Below are 20125 nucleotides of genomic sequence, written 5' to 3' on the forward strand. Positions count from 1 at the left end.
GGCGGGCTCGGAGGTCTGTGTGGGTTGGAGGAAGGTGGATTTTGGACTTGTGGGTATAGTGGGAGAGGCAGAGACAAGGGTGAGGAGGATGGCGATGATAAACTGGGATTTCATATTTGATGGAGAAGAGAGTTGAGTTGTGTCAAGAGGAGGGTCATTGAATGAAGGCGAGAAGTAGAGGGATAGAGCTAGGTAGGAATGCCAGTGTGGTTATGGGATTAATATACTCCCTTCATCCCTTCGGTGTAACCTGAGTTTCTGAGCATTATTACGCCAACTTGTGATCCTGACCTTTGTGTACAGCAATCCACACTCTATGGGATGCAAAGAACGGCGTATACGAGACCTACGGTGGATTTAGATTGATCTATATTAATACGAGAATTCTCCGGGTAACGTGTTCTCACCCAGAGTACTGGGATCGACTGGAGTAGGCACTATTTTGGAGAATCATAATCTAGTACAAGCGGAGCAGTAGTTGGTAGAAGCGTGAGTAATATGTTTGTACGGGATTCTAGAATATCGCAACCGCATTCGGTGGGCTTGCAACACCGCCTGGAACCTATCCGATAGGTCAGCTATGACGTTCGAATTCTTGAAGATTTCAATCTCACCTTCAGCGGGACGCTGGACACGAAACAAGTTGATCTGTCCAGCTCCTTTGCTTTTGTCGTTAGATCTTCAAGGTCCCACATTTCGCCAATCATGACGCCTACATCAGTCAGCTTCACACCCCGTCAGAGATTTGCGTACTCACCCCAACCAGCCAAACACCACTGATGCACAAGCCCACCACCCTGCATCTCATCCTCCCAACTCTCGCCCTTCCAAATCCCACCCCGCTCATTATGTTTCCCGACCAAAGGGCTCATTTCGAAACTCGGGGCATCTGACGCCACGGCCAAGAACCCAGATTCCCAGATCCATTGCAAGACTTCTTTCGTACTCTCCACGCCCATAAACTGTGGCGGTCTCAGCGCTAGATCTTTGCGCTGCTGCATCCCGAGCTTCATATATGCGGCCGTAAACCCCGTTCTCAAGAGTAGAATGTCGCCGTCCCTTGTTTTCACACCGGTGTCCTTCAACATGGCCTTTAAATGGCTTGCTGGAATCGACTGCGCGGATAGCGCATCCATTTTGATATCATTCTTTGTACAATACGCCGGGTAATCCAAAACCACACCTCTGGCTGTAATTCCTCCCTTTGCGGCAATCCGATCGATACCAATGATCTGACTTGTTTCAATGTCCTTCTGACTCCTGCCTCCGTAATACAATCCCGCTTTCTGATACCCATAGTGCCGGAATCTGTGAAAATATAGCCAGAGTGAGTATTGACTCTCTCGCTTGGAAGGGAGTGTTCGACGCTGTACAAGCAAGAGATCAAGCATATCACTTACCCATCCCACTGACTCGAGCTCTGCGTATTAATATGCAGTTCGTCGTCATTCACAATCCTTTTAGTACCATCAGGGCAGGATCTGTTAATCATCTTCCACCCGAATTCAGGACGGCCGAATGAGGGGAAAGTTGGGAAGTTCAGGTGCCAATCAAGCGAAACGCGGTCGCCAGTTTGGATCTCTTCGGCAGCGGATTTAACGGTCGAGGGCGTAATCATGTTGAGCGCGCCAAGTTCATCGTTTGGTCCATAGAGACCCCATGCATTTCCTGGTGGGCCATTTCTGTCGAGAGGGAGGGAGGAAAATGGAGGTCTTTGGGGTGGAGACATGTTGATGGATTGACGTGACAGTTGAATTGGTAGATGTGAGAGAGTAAGAAGCCAATATACGAGGTATATCAAGGGCAGGCACGAGATAAGATCTTGCCGGATTTATTGTTTGCAGTTGCTGTATCCAGAAACTAACGATGATGTAAAGCGGGGTTGAAGCGGGGGGCTGTCTTCCTCTCCTTTCATGAGAACCGTCCTTGCGATCGGCACCTATGCTGGAATCAAGCTCTTTCGGAAATAAACGCAGAGTTCCGCAATTCGCCATACTTGAGATATACATTTCTGAATATCACCGGAAATCTAATCCGACTTAAAGCCACAGGATTGACAGGCCTCAGAGCCTTGGAACCCCAGCAGGGTCGACGGCATCATCTCCGTTCCATTAATTCTGCTTCTATGTAGAAGAGTGCTATATACAGTTCCAGATGGATTCAAGCCATTATGTGTTCGGCCCCATACCAACACCTAAGCCTCCTTTTGAGCCTGTGTTCTTTAGATGAGCGCTGCTCCCTCTAAACAGACTCTGCCAGATATATGCTTCACTTAGAAGCAGTTCGATATCCTTTTCGGTCCATTGTCTAGTTGGTAAGGCTTGCAGAAACATCATGATTTCCTGGAAGTCCATTTTCTGCAGCTGCTCTGACCATTTAACGAGGAAGGCGGCGCAGACGTAGAGATGGAATGTCGAGAAGCCGTCGTCTTCTGACTGGGCGGCTGTTAGCCATATCCTGGTTCAAACGGGGGTAAAGCAGGCAAGATATTTGTGAAAGTCGGCGTCCATGGGGAATATATGGAGACTTATATGTGAGAATGGCTCACCAAATATGTATCCCACATGCGGATAGTGTTTTTGACGGATATCTCGCGCATCAGGAGGCAATTCATCCATCTAAAGCTGAATTGAATGAACTCAACACCCTCATTCTGGAGATGCTTTGCTAGATTTGAATCTATCCGGGTGGTGAGATCTCGCAGACTTCCGACTTGTCTTTGTATCCCTGGCTGCTGTGAGATGTAATTGTCTTGAATGCCATCTAGTAACTTTGTAAGACACCAAAATGTGTCTGCCTCCACCGCATCGAGCACCTGCTTTGGTAACTGTCCAGGGTCCATACCAGATTCAATGTCTGGATCTGAGATATAGGCACCAAGAAAGACCTGCCAGAAGGGGCTGACAAGATCATTGATGCCCTGGACGTACCCCGATGCTGGATGCCGTATCGCCCACACGTATAATATTCTTTCGAGGGATCTTTGAGTGGCTTCGTAGCTATAAAGCTCTAGGTGTGGATTTGTCCGGGGAACGTCAATGCTGATCTGATGCCAGATAGCCTCATCCAGACCTCGCCCCCGGCCTCGGTTTGTGGGTGGGACAGACGATGAACTCGCAACTCCAGACGCGACAGCACCAGCGCTACCGGAAGCACCTCGTTCGAAGGCTTGCCGTACACCTTCCAAGTATTCCTTTCTTTTTCGTTCTAGCGTGGTAACTCGTCGCTCACTGCTGGTTGGAAGATATCCGAGCAGGACCTGCCATGTCATTGCGCGGACTTCCGATGGAATGCCTGACCATGCGGAGTCACGTAGTTCGGATAAGGAAATAGTGCTTGTCTGCAGTATCCGTTTGAACTTATTGATCCTTGTGATACGGGCGGAATGGGCTTCTATATCTTTCGCAGAAGAATTGGGCGGCAACGAAGCGTGGGATATCAAATGTAACGAATTCGCTGGATCTCGAAGGATCTCCTGATACTGTGGTCGCAGGATCTTTCCTTCTGACTTTTTGGTAGTGGGGTAATTGGGGATACCCCGCTCCTCAGCAATGTCTCCGGCGTCTATTGCCCGCCATGCGGTTGACCCCAAACTACTACGACTGGTTGTCCCCCCAGGATCTTTCCCCTTATTTGGTGCCTTCCGCCTGTCTTTCCTCCGCATACTCGCTATACTTGGGAGCCCGAACTCATCCTCGTCATCGTCGAGCAGGATGTCGCCACCTTCATCCTCGTTGTCATCCCAGTCGTGGTTTGTGTCGCGCAGAAAGGAGGTATAGCTGGCTCGAGGAGGGGGGGATGTGGTGCTTCCTACTCGTCCTGGGGGGGCGTTTGACTCGTGAGTGTGGCCGGCCGAAGGCGGGGTTCTGGGGCGAGAGTTGGCTCCGGAGACTGATCTGGCAGATTCCATCAGCGTCAGGAGGCGAAATTTGCAAAAGTTCTGCCTACAAGGAGCCAAGATTCAGCATGTCTGCATGCGAGTAGGAAGCGCCAATGATCTTTTTGCTTTCGTATGGCTTTGGGGTATTTGAGCTCGTCCGCCAAAAGGGAGATGCCGACCTAAAGTCCTAATATGAATATATGTATATGTACGGTTCAAAGGCCTAACATACGAAGAGCGGTCTGGTATATGTAAAGCGAGTTGTTAGCTGTGCCGCTTGCTGTGATGATTGTCGAGGGAGTTGCTACGAACCAACCTGCACCATTTCCTGGGCCTTGCTTGTTAGCGCTAGAGAACTGGTGAAAGCTAAGGGACAAAGCCACGTACCTGCTGCTGTTTCTTGGAGGCCATTGTGTATAGAGAGTCAAGTGCAAGGCCGCCAGAAGTCATCCGTGGCTCCAAGCTGGCATCACCTGCACGTTACTCGGCGGCTGCCGTCAAGCTCTCGTTGCGGCGATTGCTAAGGCCGAGGGGCTCTGCGCTAAGCCGTATTTTCACTAGCGCGCCGTTCTGGCCAAGCTCTCCTCTTTCTTTGGTCAGACTCTGCCTCCGCGACAACGAACCCTCTCATCCTCGCCCTTCACCTCCCATCATCGACAAGAGAAGCCATCGTCGGGCCTGTCTCAGCGGCTAGTCGCGACTCTTTGGTCTATTTTCCCTCATTCTCCCTCGCCATAAACTACCTGAGCTTCTCCTAAGTTACCCTCGCGTCTGCACGAGCTCCATTGGCCTCGCGTTCGCAGCGGCACAACTGCTCTACGCAGCCTCTCTTTCTTTCACTTCCCAATTACCCAAACTGGATAATAGCAAGATGACCGACCCAGAAGAGCTCGACGAGGACCTCTTCGCCGACCTGTAAGCCCGACGCGCGCAACACTCCAGAGCGACAGCTGGAAACCCTGTCAGCGTAACACTCTGCTAATCCCAAGCGTAGTTACGAGGGCGATGAGGCTCCCTCCAAACCTACCCAATCCGCACCTGTCGCAAAGTCAGAATTGCCTGAACCAGCAAAGGCCGCCGAGGAACCAGCGCCGAGCACTGCTTCTAACGGCGTGGGTGGTGGTGACAATAGTGCGATGAAGCAGGAGGCAGCTTCCGAGGGTGGCGATTACGATATGAACGGAGGCGGCTGGAATGCCAATGCCAGTCAGTCATATGATCATGCACCAGCCGATGATGATGACAACTATGGCCCGATCAACGTCAAAGAGGATGGGTGAGTGAAAAACTACTTGTGTTGCAATGCCATGAATGTTCCCCCGCACCTTAATTGTAGTCACGATAGAGCAGCGCAGCAGGAGGCGAATGTGGCAGCTCTCTTTCGTTACATCCAATATTCGGATCCTCGCATTTCTCCCGGACAAGTTTGGCCTGGAACCTGAATCTTGTCGCTGTTTCACCGGCAATCAACGAGAATGAAGCCTCAGCCATAGTCACAAGTGCCGGAAGCTCGCGTGGTGGTGCGTCTTGTGCAGATAGCAGCCGGATCGGAAGGATCCTCGTATGCACCTGGTAGTGTGGAGGCTGATGTTAGAACGATCAAGATCACTATGGTGCGAATGTTGACAGTGGCTGTCTTGGAAGTTGTTCAGAACTTGGGTCACTGTGAGAGGGACCACGTGCATCTACCAAGGTATGGGCAGGCATGAGCGAAGCATTCCAAGTACATAACAGCCAGCGGTGCGTTGACATGCTTGGATGGATCAGGAACTTGAGTAGCCGACAGCTCTACTATACTCATCGTCCAACATCACGACAGACGCGCAAGGGATGTCGCAGCTTGCCGTCACTAGTGGCAGCGCTTCATGTCGATATATACCTAGGTACTTCATAGCGCGTACCATCACGCAAGCTGAGGATAGTCCACCGAGATAGCGGACGTCCTGACATTTCAGGCGTCCACTCTCAAATCCATAGCAAAACACAGACGCTTCAACCGAACCATACTGTGCCTTTCCCGAGGCTACTTGCTCTTCGAATGGTGGAAAGGACTTTGAGTTTTGGAATATCAACAACCGGTCTCGGACTTGTAACTCGCGACGCGAGTTCCATGAAATGGAGGCGCATGCGCTTAGCCGCACGCTCTCATTCGCTTGCGGTTGCCTGTCACGGCCGGCAGCTGTCATTTTCAAGTCAACAACACGACAACTCCCGCATTGCGCCACGGAGTCCTCTTCTTTCTTCCTGACGCAACTGGGATTTTATTTCTTCGACAAAGCAATGATCGAGGATTCCCACAGGCCTTTTTCCCTTATCTGGAATTCGATAGACTGGATCTGGATGATTCGAAAGAGAGCCCGCAACAAGCTATAGCGGTCTCAAGATGCTAACCCTACTCATATACCCCCCTCGCATGCTTCCCTTGGTCTCTTTTTCAGGCTTGCATCTAGTTGTTCGTAGGTGCTTCATGTTACAGTTTGCTAACCCGACCTTGCGCAAAATACAGGAAGATGTTCATTGGAGGTCTAAACTGGGAGACTACAGAACGTAAGTAGCTTTGAATGCACAAGCGATGCATATGCGCCCCCCTCTACTCCTTCCATTCTGTTCACTCTTGCCTCGCATCGATATGCTGACCATTTGCATAGAATCTCTCAAAGACTATTTCTCGCAATTCGGCGAAGTTAGCGAGTGTACCGTCATGCGCGACAGCGCCACTGGCCGCTCTCGTGGCTTCGGTTTCCTCACATTCAAGGATCCTAAATGCGTCAACACTGTTATGGTCAAGGAGCACTATCTGGATGGAAAGATTGTGAGCATTCATAAATCCTTGACTTATGAGAAGATTACTAATACCCTCAAGATCGACCCCAAGCGAGCTATTCCACGAGAAGAGCAAGAGCGAACGAGCAAGATCTTCGTGGGTGGTGTAAGTCAGGAAGCAACTGAAGAAGACTTTAAGAACTTCTTCAAGCAATTTGGTCGTGTTGTAGATGCCACGCTCATGATGGACAAAGATACTGGCCGACCCCGCGGATTTGGATTTGTAACTTTCGATGGCGATGCTGCTGTTGACGCTACCTTGCAGGGGCCTCTTCAAATTCTTGGCAAGCCCATCGAAGTCAAGCGTGCTCAACCGCGTGGAAACATGCGAGATGGCGAAGAGGAGAAGAAATTCGGTGGTCGGGGAGGTGGAAAGTTTGGTGGTCGAAACGACAGCAGTGCTGGATTCGAAAACCAACAGAACCAGAACCAGAATCAGCAGGGTGGGGGCAACAACCAGATGACACCTGCTATGATGGCGCAGTATTGGCAGCGTATGCAACAGTACTTTCAGCAGATGCAACACCAAATTGTCGCTGCTCAGAGCCAAGGCATGCCGAATCCGATGGCCCAAATTGGAGGTCAAATGGGAGGTCAAATGAATCCTGCCATGATGCAGCAAATGATGGCAATGCAACAAGGTGGCATGAACCGGCCTCAAAGCGGAAGTCCCCATCCCCAGGCTCAGATGGGTGGTCAGATGGGAGGGCAGATGAACCCGGCAATGATGCAGCAGATGCAGCAGATGCAGCAGATGCAGATGCAGCAACAACAGGCTGGAGCGGGGTTCGGAGGAAATCAGGCTATGGCGGCGGCAGCAAACCGACCTGCCTACACTGCGCAAGAGCAACTTGCATTTGAGCAGCAAAAGTACGAACAGCAACAAGCTCGCCGCATGCAGCAAGCCGCAGGCTATGGCGGGCAAGGCGGTCCCACAAGCTGGGAAGGCATGTATGATGACATCCCTCAGCCTGTCATGCCCCCTCAGGGACCTTCTGGCGGTCGCGTGCCCAACCAGAACTTTGGTCATGGACACGGACGCGGAGGCCAACACAATCGGGGTCGTCAAGGGTCTTCACAACCACCAACGCAACCAAGCAATGCTCCTCCCAACGCACCGACTGGACCAAAGAATCCGAACAAGCCTGGTATCAACTATCGAGGTGGTGGTCGGAACTCCAACAACTATCGTCACAACCCGTATGGACAACATGGACGTGGTGGTTAGTATTTCAATCCTGGAGCGTGCTTTTCCTACCCATTTCCCTTTTCGGTGCGATTGTTTTGGCATTCGGAATCGATACTTAATTCTGTCCTAGGTTCAAGTAGGTGGGATGCTGCGGCGGCTGCCGAACATGATGCATCCATCTCTCAGATGCTGTCTGACAGTTATTAAGAATTCGAAACCTTTCCAAGATGGTCGAAAACTGCTCTCTTAATTCGAGTGCGGCTTCTGTAGCAGATTTTAAAGGGCGGCTTCTTCACGGGCTTCGGCGTTCATGGCATCTGCCTCACGATAAGGAGAGAGCGTGAGGGCCATTTCATACCTTTCATGTACTCCCCCTTTGCACTCGATGTCCCACATATAGAGCTTTCTCGTCGCTTCGGTCATGGAAACTCCTCTTCTGGGGTGGCGGTTACTTCTTTGGTGGGGACATATGGTACTTGCTGGCGGCTCCTCTAATGTACAATAATGCAACACAATCATACTCTTCAGTCAGTGAAAGTTGATGAAAGTTCTCATGACGTAAATGTATCAATGATTGTACGGCTTGTTGTGTCTCGGAGCAGCAAATGCCAAGTGAACCTAGCCACCGTTTATGAGAATCTAGCGGAATTGAAGTCGCAAGTTATTGATGTTCTATGTGACAGAGATCTCTTTTAGAGAATAACTCGGTTGTTTGTGCAGTGGTGCAGTTGAAGATGAGCGAGCCATCTGAATTGAGCGATGTGGTTGGCCCGCTTCACCGCATCACGCTTGCTTAGAAATCTGCGGCCTGAGTCAGCCACGTCTCTTGGCGGTTCAACCAAAGCCGACTGACAAGCACCTCCTCCTTTCATCCACACCCTCTTTCACTACATCATCCCGCGACTCGTAGTCCGACTCGCCACCTTTATCTTTGTTCTCGACACCTCGAGTTGACTTTCCCACTTCACAACCAACTCCGTTCCCTCAGCTTCCGACGCGCAACACCCTTGCCACACGTGCGCATCGTGCCAGCTTTCTCTTTCTCTTTCCCCTGCAGCAACAGGACAGGTCGCCTTTGCATCTCTACATAGCAATAGAACTGTTGCGCTTCACTCTCTTCATCACTCACGCCTTCGTCCTACCTTCTGCGCCTTTGCCTCACTGGTTTGTCGCTTTGAGTGTCTGCCTGAGTGAGAGAGCCGTTCAACTTCGCACTTGTCGGACCCGGGTGGTCGACTTGCAACTATGGCGTCTTCCGTATTTTACAAGTTCAAGAACTCAAAGGAGCCCGAACGCATCGTGTTCGATGGCACTGGCATCTCGGTATTTGAGTTGAAGCGAGAAATCATCACGGCCTCTGGTCTCGGCGACGGCACTGACTTCGACCTCCACATTTATCCTGAGGACTCGCCCAAGGAAGAGTATGACGATGACACCACGATAATTTCGAGATCGAGCACTGTCATCGCAGTCCGTCGGCCGGCCGCTCGAGGCCATGGCCGAGCTGCCCGCTACGTCTCCGGTCGCGCCCCCGTCCGAGCTATCAAGAAAGCCGACACCACCAAACCCATCACAACAGCGACCGCTGGTATAGGACTGTCAGAGGCAGATGCAGAGGCTGCTTTCCTGGCAGAGTCGGCACAGGCTTGGGACCAGCAGAAAGAGGCTTTGTCACACGCAAAACCTGTATATCACAAGAAGAAGCCCGTGAATATCCCAACACATGATCCGCCGCCTGGATACATTTGCTATCGATGTCAGAAGAAGGGTCACTGGATCCAAGCTTGCCCCACTAACGACGACCCGGATTTCAAACCTGTGCCTCGCGCCAAGCGCACTACCGGAATTCCTCGGTCGTTCCTGCAGACTATTGCTAAACCGACTGAGGACGAATTGGAGGATAGTCGTGGGATTATGTTGAATTCGGAAGGAGAGTATGTGAAGGTACTGCAGGATGAGAGGACATGGAAGAAGTTTCAGGAGAAGGCCAACGCATCCAAGGCTCAGGCTGCGAACGTTGATGCCGTCAATAAGGAGATTCGGGAGCGCGGACTTGAGTGTTCTATCGACAAGCGCTTGTTCGTGGATCCGGTGCAGACCCCGTGTTGTAGCACGACATATTGCCATGACTGCATTGAGAATGCACTGGCAGATGGGGATTTGGTTTGTCCAAACTGTTCAACGGAGGGAGTTCTCATTGATGATCTCACTGCTGATGAGGGCATGGTGGAGAAGATCAGGGCCTTTGAGGCCGAGAAGGCCAAGGAGAAGGTGGAGAAGGAACAGCAGGCAAAGGATGATGCGAAAGCGGCTGCGAAACCCTCTTCTCCCTCTAACAATGAATCTGTTTCTGTGCCTCACTTTACTGATGAGACGGCAAAGGCTAGTGAGAGCAATCAAGCTGGTTCTAAGTCGCCGAAGCAAGCTTCAAGTAGCGTTCCAGTCTCTACCTCAGATGTCAAGTCCCCACTCACATTCGCAGCAGCAACCATGTCCACAGGCAAGGCTTCCGCGTCAGGTGCCGGTGGAAACAATTCGGATACTGACACCTCTTCGGTATCCAAGAAACGGAAGAGTCCTCCCAGCGAGATCAAGCCTCCAACAGCTCCTAAGGCCATGCGAGCACAGAAGGAGCAGGCTGCTAAAGCAGAACACGATCAAATGTCTGCCCTTGAGAAACAATTTTTCCAAAACATGGCCGAGCTAAAGGATATGCCAACATTGGTGCCTCCCGTCTCAATGGGCATGAGCATGGGGATGCCCATGAATCCGATGATGGGTATGACGGTGCCACCAAACATGCAAGCTATGAATGCCATGAACGGCATGAACGGCTACAACATGAACAACTGGAATGGTTATCCCAATCAAGGCTATCAGAATATGTACGGTAACAATATGGGCTACGGGAACATGAATGGTGGCTACAACAACAATAATATGGGTTACGGTGGCATGAACGGGAACATGGGAGGATACGGTGGTGGCTGGAATCAGAATCAGAGTCAGAATCAATATGCTGGCAACATGGGCTACCAACAAAACATGCCCAACAATGCAGCCCCATTCCCGAATCAACAGCGAACCGTCTTCTCTGAACAACCAAACGAGAAGGATGCGTATGAACGCAAGCCTCTCAACCCCCAGCGTAGCCAGAATCGGAATCGGAGGCAGCGTCCCACAGATTACCACTACGTCTGAGCGGCTTGCAGGAGAAACGGTACATGCACTATCTTATTAAGAAAATGCTTCACGGCTTACGGTTACGATTACGGTTACGGTTCTGGTGGTACTTTACTCTTTCTTCTCTTCGGAGTCTTTTTTGTTTTTCTGCGAATGGATACCGGTTTCGGCTAATAACATGGAAAACCCTTGCATGCATCGGGACACTGCATTGGATCGACACACCCCACACACTTTCGCTTCGCCCCACTTCTCTATATGATATACAATCCAGCATTTACGCCTACATCTTCGACTACTCGATCCAAACCGGCGGCCTCTGTCTACAACCATTTGCGTACACACTGCACTCACTGCTCTTTGAGTGGAACTTTCTGGATTATGGCTGGTGGGTGGATGGGCAGCGATGGCGTTTGGCGTTTCTAAGGCCCCGGCAACGGATAAGAATAAATGAAAGAACAGACAGGACAATTGCTCTGGCCGGCTAGAGCTGGTGGGCTTATGGTTTTTAGGGGGGTTAATGGAAATTGTGGGTGGACGTGATCTTGCTTCGTAAGGCGGCGTCTTGTGTAGAACACAGCCTGTAGTCCAATACAAAACTTTCAATCACATAGGAGGTTTATGTGGACTCTCAGTGTGGTAGTGATGAATCGTTCCACCGATGCTGCTTTATGACCCACTCCATCTCATTCCCTAAATGTGCGTGGAACGAAGCAGAGGTAATTTGAAACAAAATATTTAACTCAATAACTTTCTCCCCCGGTTTTGGCATCAGCTTAAATAAATAAACTCTACTCCAGTTACGCTCCCTGTTCTGTATTAGCATGCTGTAATTGGTCTAGATCGAACATACAGAAGTTGCCAAAGATGGTTCTACGATGGCAATGATGATGACCATGAATACTTAGTAAGACTTCATGTCTCTTTTTACAATCGCTCCTCCTCTTTCTTTCTACCAGACACGGTATGAAGTCTACTACCATCGTTTTAACGCAACAGGTTCTTTCCATTTGCTTGTCTTTGTGAGTGCAACGAAACCAATCACGGTCCTCATTCAGTACTGCATATCTCGATTTTCAACTTGGCTTAGGGGTAATCATGTTGATCTTACGATTGGGCCCTTTGCCCTGGATTGAGCTGGTATATTCGCTTTGAAGAGATGCAAGGTGTCCGCGTTCCTTGCCAGCACCAAGTATTCAAGTATCACGAGCTTGATGTACACCTCTTTTTTCAAGGCTAGAGTTCTCAAGTTCTCCAAGCCTCACCCAGGGTTTTTGTGCCAGATTGAGCCTCAATCCAAGTCCCAGTCATGGCCTTTTCCTTCAACTTTTCCGTGCTCTAATAGTGCTAGAAGTCCGCCGAATGCACTTGAGAGTATCCTCTGTTAATTTTGGGAGATTCAGTTGATCGACATTTATAGGTGCTAATGTCGCTTATGAAGACCAACAGGCAGAGCCAGGAGATGCATGATAAACATCCTCCGATTTAAAGTTCGACTCAGACTCCAGACATCACATCATTTGCCACTATTTCTCGACAGAAACCAGAGGGAAACATTTCCGCCCATATACAAACAGGTTATGGCTGGCCAATTTTAAAGCGCAAAGTCGTGCTACATCAAACCTTCAGCCTATTTTTTTTTTTTTTTTTGAATATGTTGCGCTGGCGGAAGGAAAACAACATTACTCAGTTCTGTGAAATAGCAGGTTTTCAGGGTGCTATCACGTTCCATGTCAGATAGGTTACAGCGATGCAGAAAATGTAGGCGAGACCGTTCACCCCTACATTTATAGTTGATAGAGTTCTAATATACAAAACAAAACAGGAAGCGACATATCTTTGCCGCCTTTCGTTTTCTCCCAAGTTTAAAGGATGAGAGAAAAGTGTATCCGGAGTCCTAGGAGGTCTGCCTTACGGATATCTCAAGCGTGAGAATTGAGTAGGATTTAGATATTGAATCAGGCTCCTGGCACACTGGTCAGAATCCAAATGTTTATTGTTTAAATGAGAAGGAGTCGATCTGGGACTCATGCATTTGTTCACTTGCGGTTTGGAAACGGCCCGGAAAAGTCCATAGAAAGTTTCCTTGCACCATTTTGTTTGACGAACAGGATAACCAATTGATTGCAATCACTTAGTTGTAGAGAAGCAGAGAGGTTGCTTCCATGTGCATAGCTTGTGAGATGACTTTGATCGATCCAAAAGCTAGTCATGGTATGAGAGGCCCGGCATTTTCTAAATGACGTGCCGACAAGGGTCGATTCCAGACATGTTGTGGAGTCTTGAGCTTTTGAGAGATGTGGGACAATGCATAGTGCTTTCCTCTCTTTATTTAGAATCCACAAGAAGGATATGAAGGATTCTCTTAACTAGGTGCTAGGTGCTGTCCTGAGCAATTTGATGAATCAATTCCAGGGGTTGAGGTTGCTGAGGGAATAGTAAATGCTGTTAGAGCTGGCGTAAGTTGTATATGTAAGCTCCGAGGACCCATGGATAAGTATTTCTGAATGGTATTCAAAATCAGATATGCCTTTAGCTGCAGGGCTTTTTTTATTCATCTTGGGTAGCACATAGACGAAGTACCAGAGCCAATTAAACTTTGCAGCCCATGTCCCAGATATGGAAAGTCGAATTCCATGTGAATTCCCTGAGATTTTTGAAGTCTCGAAAGCATAGACTCATTTTTAATTTTTTTTTGCAACTATTTTAGCGAGAAACTCGAGGTTGGGACTTTCATCATTACTGAAGATATTTTTCTTTTTTTGGGACAGCTGAGCTGCCCCCCACATGTAAGAATCGGAAGTCCTTTTTGTAATCGATGACGAGCTCTGAGTTCGCTAAATCTCAGACCCTCTAAGGCTGAGAATGTCCCTGACTCGAGTCTCGATGGTGACAGAGGACCACTGCTCCATCTTTTCTAACATGGAGAATGACATGGAAATTTAGGGCAGGAATGTACTCTCCTCAGACCCCTCCTTACATGGAAAAAGGACTTTATACACAGAATCGACCCTGGTTATATTCCGTGTTGTGTGATATTATGCTGTGGAACACACTAGTGACATGGCTCTCTCGATGTAGTCTACAACACGCATAGGCGCCAGCAATAATCTCCATATATGATAGCCTCGAAAAGAGAAGCCAAAAGAACGCTATCTCCAACGTCATAATTCGTACTGGAACGTGGACTCCTGTGGTCGGGACGTCGATCGAACCTATCTCGATTTCTGAAGACAGGTGCCGATGAAGTTTAAGGGTTACGCCCGCCTTTTCCATACAAAATCTACTACAAGTCTTTCTCTAGGAATAGCGTTCACCGACTCCGCACACGTCCATAAATGCTCTGTACTCGTGTTTTGAAGAAGCCAAATGCAGCGCATATTCCGTTGCACAGCTCGCTTTGAAGTTGCAAGTTGGTGAGCGGCATGATCTACTTGATCAGGCAAATTGAAAGCTTCGAAGAGAGTACCATAATGATTGCGAGTAATTCTGACCTGTCCAGTCTCCCATAGGGATCTTCGTGGGTCCATTGATCTTAGCGAGATGACAGGTACTTATTTCTCAAAATGTATTCCGCTATATTGAATTTTTGACAAAGGCCAGAAGACATGAATCGTTCTTGAGGTAATTTTTAGAAGCTAGTGAGGGAATAAGGAATGAGTTTCCTCGAAATTGGACGCTTCGATGCCGACGGTAGATATGAGTGGTGGTATCTTGAATTTTAGATCCGACCCAGCCATTGGGGCGTACGGGAAACAATCTGTTTCCTCGTATGTCGAATTATAAATGAAGCCTCCTTGACGGATAATAGCGCTCAATTCCTTTTTTTCGGCGTATGATCAATCCGGTACCATGCCATGAGGCATCGATGGGCTTGATTTGGTGGGCAGGAGTGGAAGGCGCATTCCCTTCGCATGATGAGTGTATTTCTCTGTCCTTCATGAAAGAACTACGATGATATATCTAAAAGGAATGGTGGAGAAGATATGGAGTCGGGTTTCAAGATCGGGAGACGGCTTCTCTCACACACCAGACTCGTGGTGTACATATGGAGTTCCATGCCACCGTAGGCGCAACTTTCTCGTCAACTGACGCATGTGCATAGGAATAAACATACGAGCGAGCATAAAAAGTAAGTTATGTTACTTTAAGGCCTTACCCGAACTTTGCCTTGTTGCACTCTATAGTTCAACCTGCAACGGTCTCTTTATCCACAGACTCTAACCCCGCCACTAAAGTTGTAAGATAATCCCTCGAGATATCGAGCGCTCTATAATCAAAATACTGAATATTCCATGCTTTTCTTATCGACCTCGGACACTCCACTAGACTTCTACATCCTGTTAACGTTCTTAGTAACCCTAGCTACAGACTTTGTAGATAGACCTTAATCTAATTATAACCCGTGTTAGGTAATAAAATGCTATACATACTTGTTGCAGTCTACCTAGCATGGCGACCATTGTGCACATATTGACCCTGGGGAGACATGAGAAAGAGGACTTACATCTTACTTTTCCGCTCCTTGGCAACCATGGACGAGATCACTAGTTTGTCTCTCATTGGTATGTGGGTAAAGATCTAACGTTAATAATTTTGTTGAGCTAACTTCTCCATAGGCCCTTCTAAAATCCACTAACTTGTTCTTTCCCGAATGATTTGTTTCCCAGCGCTGATTTCTACAGCTTAGAAACAGGGCTCTAGCTATAGGTTTCCAAGGACCACTCAGGGCCTGTTTCTCTAAGGCGTGGTTGCCAAATACACACGTTTGGCTCCCCATGATAGGGATCCCATAATGAGGCGGCTTCGGATCTACTTGCATAAGGTGGTAAGATTGACCAGCGGGAAGAAAGAGCGGTTGAGAAAGAGCGCACATTATCATGAAGAACTGTATATGGCTAATAAAGGACATGGCAGAACAGCCGCGAAAGAACCGACAAGACTTTACCGCAAGGTTGCCAAACCAAAGCCCACTGCATCATTCACTATACCATCCGCCCTTAAGTTCTGCGGGATTGCCGAACAGAGTTACACAGACCCGAACTGGAGGTAACTTCTTGAGTATGGAAATAGATTTCCTAATCATGTCCCTGAACACATATTCAGTTCTGGAATCGAAAAAATGCGCCCCGCTCACAGCAACGGAAAGGTGGCACTCCACTAGAATAAGGCGGAGTGAATTAGCGATATCATGCTGGTGTTTCTCCACTGTTCATTTGACAAACTAAAGCCCATGTAGGGTGCGTGGATCTTGATTCTCAAGCTGAACATTTGAGATTTGTCATATCGGGGTGCATCAAACAACTTAGTGCGAGAAGTGGAGGTTCATTCAACGTTCGCTACCAAGATATGAGTGAACAAGTGGGCTTATTCTTTTCCCTAACCTCATTTAAAAAGCGTGGCAGTGGTTGAGATTTGTACTGTAAGTGGTGCGTCAATTCAAGCATTGCCATTCTGATAGAATACTGCTCAAAGAGCGCAGAAGAAAGCATATAGTCATCCAATATTCCTTTGGAGTGAGCTTGGGAAAGTTTCAGGCAGTTATACATTTCCCTCAGGCTCTTCCACTTCTCCATTTTCACTATTACTTGGTAGGCATGAAATGTTTGGTGCACCGTTGTCCTCAGATTGCCAAAGTTCACTCACGTGCCGCCCGTTGACCTGCCCTTCGTCCAGCGGCGACTTCATTTCGTTGAACGTGTGGTAAAGTGAAGTATATGGACTTGCTACTAAGAATAGTCCAACAGCCACCCGATGTACCCCAGATCTTGGGAAGATGTTTATTTCCCTCACGTGATTCGGGGCCCCCGAAATTTATTGGGCAGCGTCTCCATCCATGGATCATATGAACGGAAGCGAAATCCGATCTTCAAACGGTCAAAATGATCCGGGCGTTGTATCGATCCATATCCTGGAACAAGGAGTAGAAGAGCGAGATGAAGAACACGACGGAAAAGAGGCTACATTCACGAACGATCACGCATTTAGAAGGACGGCGAGAAACCAGACCGGTCTTCCATCATCTTCCATCAATTGATGTATATTACCCTGTCGCTATTTTTAGCCCCCAACCTCGCTGCAACGAAAATCGCTAACCGTGCTCCGGGGAATGCTGGCCGTTTAATCTGGCTAAATACGTCCGTGCCCTGCTCTGGCCTATACATACAACTTTGTCTTATTACTGTCGAAATTTAACGTCACGGTGTGATACTGTGGCAACTAGAGATTTGCAATCCATGGGCTTCGTTCTAGAGGAGAAAGAGCGTGCGCCCTGGCATAGCTTGTGGTATATAAGTTGGCGCCGCGACCTTGAGATCAACACGTCACTATCGAAGCAATCAGATCCATAACAAGCCCATCTACAAGCTCCCCTTAATCCGTTCGAGCGCCCTACCATACTCATTCCCTGATTATATCGAAGATCCCTATCGTCATGCGTTCCTCAGCATCTACCCTGCTTCTAGCAGCTGCAGCGCCCGTCTTCGTTGCCGCCGTATGCCCCGATCCAGTACCTCAGATTTCCTCTCTTTCGTGGTCAGGCTCTGGTTGCCCCAGCACCTCTGCCTCATCAGTGAAGAACTATGGACCGATGGAATTTGGCGAAGTCAAGACCTTCACCTTCAACCAACTCGATTCCGACAACACCGAGAACTGCGAAATCCACCTTCAAGCCGCTCAAGCTCCATCAGGATGGCAGGTTGCTGTCAGAGATGTAGCATATTCGGGCGACGTGATGTTGAAGCCAAATTCGCAGCTAGACTACTTCACGCAAGTCTATTGGAGTGAGAAGGCTGATGATACGGTGAGTTTTGATACGTTTCAGGAGATATAGAGCAGCGAAGCTAATATTGCAAAATAGGGCATCGCCAAGGGAACTATTACAAATGCGGATACCGATGTCTACAACAGGGCTGTCACAATTCGATCAACGGTTCCAGAGAAGTGGTCGAAATGTATTTCTGGCAGTGGTCCAGGAATTTTGAACGTCAACTTCAGGCCAGTGATCAATGGGGACGCGGGGCGCTTCAGCTTCAAGAATGCGACATGGCATCTCGACTGGAGGAAGTGTTAGAGAAGGGGACTGTGGGCTTGTTTTGGATCTAATAAGAAGAGAAAAGGAGTATTGTATAAAGATGTGTGGGAATGAGAGAACCGAAAGGTTCGGAACTGTACATACAACCTTCCAAAAATTACAACTTCTCAAGACAACTTCGGAATTGTATTGATCATTCATGTGTCTAAAGCATATCCTCATAGAGATTCAAGCGTTTGGGGTTGTCAAACATGGCTATCTACTCGGTCAAGTTAGATGCTGTCTTCCTACACCTGTGATGGTCTGTCTCCGCACAATACCTGCTTTCCCGTCAACACTGAGAGAAAAAGCTGACAATATAGTATCTTTACTTGCTCACCTGTACGCAAAATGTACACCATTACATACCCAATAATTTTATACCCTCTTCATCAACACCGGCCTTCTTTTCATTGTAATCATCATCTCTTTATGTATATCGCTTTCGCCAGGTGATGAGATATGCCCATGTATTATATCTTAAACACAAATATATCACGAATCTTGATGATTTAAAAGGCTTCCCCTCCACGTTGTCCTGCGTTGGCAATCTTCAAGCGATCTCTACAAGGATGTAAAGCCGATGGTCTTGACTAGGATGTCGGATTTCTTCTCCTCTCTTGGTTTCAATCGAGCTCGTTCTACAAAGAACATGAGCATGAGAGATGCCAACATAGAGTGCACAGCATCTTACGTATCTCGGGATACTTAATGTATGGCTGCATCACGCAAGCGCCTAGCATGAATTTTCTTTGTGAAAACAAGCAGTACTCGGCCCAGAGCCCATAGTTCGTTTGTAGTGATGAATAATCTTAGTATTGTGAGCGATATGAATCCCATGTGTCAGATTTCTCAACTGCTTCTTTTTCGGAACATGGTACTTCCCTCTGCGCGATGACCTAACTGTCAATATCAACTGTCCTGAATTGCGGCTATATCCTCTTTCTTAATCATGAAACTCCCTGGTAACTTCCCAACTTGCACACCCGTCCTTGCCGACATCGGTATTGGCAGCATAGGGCCTTACACCTTGTTCATAGCCGTGTAATTATCCATCGGTGTGAGGGAGACGGTAATTTCAAGAACGTAGCCCCATGAAGTACCAGCTTCCTTGAGGACAGCAGTGATGCTAGTTAGAACTTGAGGCTGCAAAAGATTAGACTCGTGACAGGAGATACAAGAGAGAGGCAGAACATGCTGTCTTATAACATAGAACATAACTAAGAGATAGTTTGCCTGCTAAACCCCTTGCTGAGATGAGGCAGAAACTTCATAGGATAGTAATTTTTTTCCTCAACTACTCAGGTTATGTTCCACATCAGGTGACAAGATACAGTATGCGCTTCTAACTTACGGCCTAATTCCACCTTCGACGATACTTCCGTTCGAAGAAGGCACTGTGCTAGCGGTATAGACGATATCCTTCGTTGTGAGAACTCCGGAAGCTAGATCAGATCAGAAGATATGGTGACACACGGAAGTAAGATCACACATAAGATAGGGCCTTGATTTCTAAGATACGTGAAAGTAGGCTGAGTAAAATTCTTCTGGTAGGGTATGACAAGAGCTGTGCTGGCGAAAGCAAGGATAATGATGATGAGAATATTAACATAGACCTTCTTCACTGTTGTGCTTTCGTTAGTTGGCATCGTACTTTCTGCCCCCTCCCAATCAAACTCCACCCACTTTAAAGGCCCTTTCAAAAACGATTCAAGCGAATCGTTACAGTTGTAGCGTTGTATATTGTTGTTACGTAGACGTTTTAGTAGAGATGCTATAGCGCTTGCATATAAAACATGTTATTACTTTTAAGCTTTTGTATTATACTATTAAATTTTTTTTAAAAAAAAAACAACTTTATAACGTACCTAACAGGTTGGCCGGCCACACAGGTTGGCCGGCCACTTTTGCTAAGCCCCCACTAAAACTACCCTATTCTCTCGCAAAACAGCCCACTTTAGCCCTATATAAAGTAATA

General features: G+C 48.1%; 9 protein-coding genes across 9 annotated transcripts; 4 read left to right on the top strand and 5 right to left on the bottom strand.

Annotated features, from left to right (window-relative positions):
• Nucleotides 1-514: 514 nt before the first annotated feature.
• Nucleotides 515-1729, bottom strand: BDR25DRAFT_365344 (uncharacterized protein; the record flags this gene model as incomplete). The annotated part of the gene is made up of 4 exons (XM_033696887.1): nt 515-562; nt 615-712; nt 758-1308; nt 1401-1729. The coding sequence occupies 4 exons, from the start codon at nt 1727-1729 to the stop codon at nt 515-517; spliced, it is 1026 nt and encodes a 341-aa protein (XP_033555058.1).
• Nucleotides 1730-2080: 351 nt separating this feature from the next.
• Nucleotides 2081-4364, bottom strand: BDR25DRAFT_299883 (RabGAP/TBC). The gene is made up of 6 exons (XM_033689247.1): nt 4268-4364; nt 4193-4214; nt 4113-4122; nt 3949-4059; nt 2549-3896; nt 2081-2435 (listed from the first exon to the last, which is right to left on the bottom strand). Exons 1-6 carry the CDS (start codon nt 4289-4291, stop codon nt 2169-2171), a joined length of 1782 nt encoding a protein of 593 aa, XP_033555059.1. The 5' UTR covers nt 4292-4364; the 3' UTR covers nt 2081-2168.
• Nucleotides 4365-4751: 387 nt separating this feature from the next.
• Nucleotides 4752-5322, top strand: BDR25DRAFT_309018 (uncharacterized protein; the record flags this gene model as incomplete). The annotated part of the gene is made up of 3 exons (XM_033691047.1): nt 4752-4795; nt 4875-5156; nt 5217-5322. The coding sequence occupies 3 exons, from the start codon at nt 4752-4754 to the stop codon at nt 5320-5322; spliced, it is 432 nt and encodes a 143-aa protein (XP_033555060.1).
• A 1187-nt stretch (nt 5323-6509) lies between these two features.
• On the top strand, nt 6510-7931 carry BDR25DRAFT_205874 (RNA-binding domain-containing protein; the record flags this gene model as incomplete). The annotated part of the gene is made up of 2 exons (XM_033684471.1): nt 6510-6692; nt 6744-7931. 2 exons carry the CDS (start codon nt 6510-6512, stop codon nt 7929-7931), a joined length of 1371 nt encoding a protein of 456 aa, XP_033555061.1.
• An 844-nt stretch (nt 7932-8775) lies between these two features.
• BDR25DRAFT_276062 (DWNN-domain-containing protein) lies at nt 8776-11093 on the top strand (the record flags this gene model as incomplete). The annotated part of the gene is made up of 3 exons (XM_033687534.1): nt 8776-10278; nt 10393-10671; nt 10867-11093. The coding sequence occupies exons 1-3, from the start codon at nt 9138-9140 to the stop codon at nt 11091-11093; spliced, it is 1647 nt and encodes a 548-aa protein (XP_033555062.1). The 5' UTR covers nt 8776-9137.
• A 1664-nt stretch (nt 11094-12757) lies between these two features.
• BDR25DRAFT_348476 (uncharacterized protein) lies at nt 12758-14685 on the bottom strand (the record flags this gene model as incomplete). The annotated part of the gene is made up of 15 exons (XM_033694418.1): nt 12758-12793; nt 12822-12856; nt 12894-12931; nt 12991-13095; nt 13119-13362; nt 13446-13502; nt 13563-13578; nt 13652-13738; nt 13778-13851; nt 13899-13950; nt 13977-14038; nt 14087-14251; nt 14280-14302; nt 14337-14591; nt 14624-14685. The coding sequence occupies 15 exons, from the start codon at nt 14683-14685 to the stop codon at nt 12758-12760; spliced, it is 1311 nt and encodes a 436-aa protein (XP_033555063.1).
• A 28-nt stretch (nt 14686-14713) lies between these two features.
• Nucleotides 14714-17239, bottom strand: BDR25DRAFT_348477 (uncharacterized protein; the record flags this gene model as incomplete). The annotated part of the gene is made up of 15 exons (XM_033694419.1): nt 14714-14871; nt 14927-15038; nt 15090-15163; nt 15269-15359; nt 15388-15408; nt 15509-15554; nt 15590-15973; nt 16024-16082; nt 16114-16283; nt 16345-16414; nt 16460-16656; nt 16691-16842; nt 16869-17035; nt 17070-17088; nt 17148-17239. The coding sequence occupies 15 exons, from the start codon at nt 17237-17239 to the stop codon at nt 14714-14716; spliced, it is 1812 nt and encodes a 603-aa protein (XP_033555064.1).
• A 269-nt stretch (nt 17240-17508) lies between these two features.
• On the top strand, nt 17509-18147 carry BDR25DRAFT_276064 (uncharacterized protein; the record flags this gene model as incomplete). Its single annotated transcript, XM_033687535.1, has 2 exons — nt 17509-17877; nt 17935-18147. 2 exons carry the CDS (start codon nt 17509-17511, stop codon nt 18145-18147), a joined length of 582 nt encoding a protein of 193 aa, XP_033555065.1.
• A 912-nt stretch (nt 18148-19059) lies between these two features.
• On the bottom strand, nt 19060-19796 carry BDR25DRAFT_321298 (translation initiation inhibitor; the record flags this gene model as incomplete). The annotated part of the gene is made up of 4 exons (XM_033691956.1): nt 19060-19138; nt 19175-19276; nt 19502-19592; nt 19640-19796. 4 exons carry the CDS (start codon nt 19794-19796, stop codon nt 19060-19062), a joined length of 429 nt encoding a protein of 142 aa, XP_033555066.1.
• Nucleotides 19797-20125: the final 329 nt, after the last annotated feature.

Source organism: Lindgomyces ingoldianus (assembly GCF_010093535.1).
Source record: "Lindgomyces ingoldianus strain ATCC 200398 unplaced genomic scaffold BDR25scaffold_1, whole genome shotgun sequence".
NCBI classification, from domain to species: Eukaryota; Fungi; Ascomycota; class Dothideomycetes; order Pleosporales; family Lindgomycetaceae; genus Lindgomyces; species Lindgomyces ingoldianus.

Excerpts from the sequence above, each read along its gene's own strand:
- BDR25DRAFT_299883 (XM_033689247.1), bottom strand. The coding sequence starts at position 4,291 with ATGGCCTCCAAGAAACAGCAGCAG. Across the intron at positions 4,215-4,267 it reads CCTCCAAGAAACAGCAGCAG|GCCCAGGAAATGGTGCAGGT; the intron begins GTACGTGGCTTT and ends CTAACAAGCAAG. Across the intron at positions 2,436-2,548 it reads GCATGTGGGATACATATTTG|TCAGAAGACGACGGCTTCTC; the intron begins GTGAGCCATTCT and ends ACAGCCGCCCAG.